This window comes from Heterodontus francisci, chromosome 34 (genome assembly GCF_036365525.1).
Source record: "Heterodontus francisci isolate sHetFra1 chromosome 34, sHetFra1.hap1, whole genome shotgun sequence".
In the NCBI taxonomy this organism is placed as follows: Eukaryota; Metazoa; Chordata; class Chondrichthyes; order Heterodontiformes; family Heterodontidae; genus Heterodontus; species Heterodontus francisci.
In genome coordinates, this window is record NC_090404.1 from 38044571 (window position 1) to 38046188 (window position 1618).

Consider the following 1618-nt stretch of genomic DNA (forward strand, 5'->3'; position numbering starts at 1 on the left):
AGGATAGAAATTCAGAACAGACAATTCGAGATCCTATGGAACATTTTATTCCTCTCTTGTTTCCCCAAAGCTGTAAATCGCAGTCCCACACACTCTCCCTCCTCCCTGTGCTGAAATCCAAACCCATGGCACCATCTGCACCATTTCTTTCCTCCTCTGCCAGTTTTCTCCCTCCCTCTACTGTGGCTGGGTTCAGTTCTCCAGCCCCTGTGTGCAGAGTGAGAATAAAATTAATGAGTCAATGATTTTCTCTCCTGGTCACTGGGGCCCTGAAGCCCCGCCCACTCTCTGTTCTGGTCCCACAAATTACCAGATTCATTCAGCTCAATTTCACAACTTGTCTTTGTGTTTTTGTGGGTTCTCTCTCACTCCCTTTTTCCTGTTGTAACTTCATGTTACAGGGTATTAGAAAGGGAGGATTTGCGGACGGGAAAATCAAACATCACCTCAAGATTTGACAGTCACTCCATTCATCAGGATCTGGATATCATCGGCCTTTGATCATGGAAGCAAAAAGTGTGGAGAAACCGTACACGTGTTCTGTGTGTGGACGAGGCTTCAGCCGATCAGCTGCCCTGTCGATACACAAGTGTAGTAACACTGGGGAGAAGCTGTGGATATGTGGGGACCGTGAGAAAAAATTAAATTACACGTCTGAGCTGGAAACTCATCAACACAGTCAAACTGAGGAGAGGCCGTTCACCTGCACTGAGTGTGGGAAGGGATACATTCATTTATGCGCCCTACTAACACACCAACGGGTTCACACTGGGGAGAGGCCATTCACTTGCAATGATTGTGGGAAGGGATTCATTCGTTCATCCGCCCTACTGATGCACCAGCGAGTTCACACTGGGGAGAGGCCGTTCAACTGCTCCGAGTGTGGGAAGAGATTCTCTCTGTCAGGGAACCTGCTGGCACATCAACGAATTCACACTGGGGAGAGGCCATTCACCTGCTCTGAGTGTGGGAAGGGATTTGCTGATTCAACTGCTCGGCTGACGCACCAGCGAGTTCACACTGGAGAGCGGCCATTCACCTGCTCCGTATGTGGGAAGAGATTTACTCAGTCATCCCACCTGGTGTCACATCAGTTCATTCACATTGGGGAGAGGTCATTCATCTGCTCCGTGTGCAGGAAGGGATTCACTCGGCCATCCTATCTGCTGAGACACCAGCGAGTTCACAGATAATTACAGGGGTTGGATTCTGCTGTTGCTGCTGTTAATCATATCCAGACTGAACCATGTTCATTCTGACAGTTGGGGTTTCTTTCTGATGTCAGTTGTTCCTCTTGAACTGAGGGTCTGCCCCACAGCATCTCTCATTCATGTATGAATAGACCATCATGTCTTCAAACCTCATTTTCAATTTAAATCCACTCAGTAAATGTACTGAACAAAAGATGAACAATAAACAGATCACAGGCCAATCCTGTAGCTCTATATTGACAGGAGAAAGTCTGTTCTTTACCTCAAGAATGAGGCTGTTTCAGCTCTGTGTGTTTCTAAGCACTCGTAGACTGGAGCTGTTGGACAGACAGGCTGTTCACAACTGTTAACATGTCAGATAGTGAAGGAATTGCTCTTCAAGTAAACTCACCAATTTATAAGCTCAG

The 1618-nt window shown here is 47.1% G+C and overlaps 1 protein-coding gene across 1 annotated transcript; it reads left to right on the forward strand.

Moving 5' to 3' along the window:
- The first annotated feature begins 503 nt into the window (after positions 1–503).
- Positions 504–1193, forward strand: LOC137348834 (oocyte zinc finger protein XlCOF6.1-like). The gene is made up of 2 exons (XM_068014073.1): positions 504–901; positions 947–1193. The coding sequence occupies exons 1-2, from the start codon at positions 504–506 to the stop codon at positions 1191–1193; spliced, it is 645 nt and encodes a 214-aa protein (XP_067870174.1).
- Positions 1194–1618: the final 425 nt, after the last annotated feature.

Coding starts and splice junctions, on each gene's coding strand:
- LOC137348834 (XM_068014073.1), top strand. CDS start 504: ATGGAAGCAAAAAGTGTGGAGAAACCGTACACGTGTTCTGTGTGTGGA. Junction 902..946: donor TGTGGGAAGAGATTCTCTCT/GTCAGGGAACCT, acceptor CACTGGGGAGAG/GCCATTCACCTGCTCTGAGT.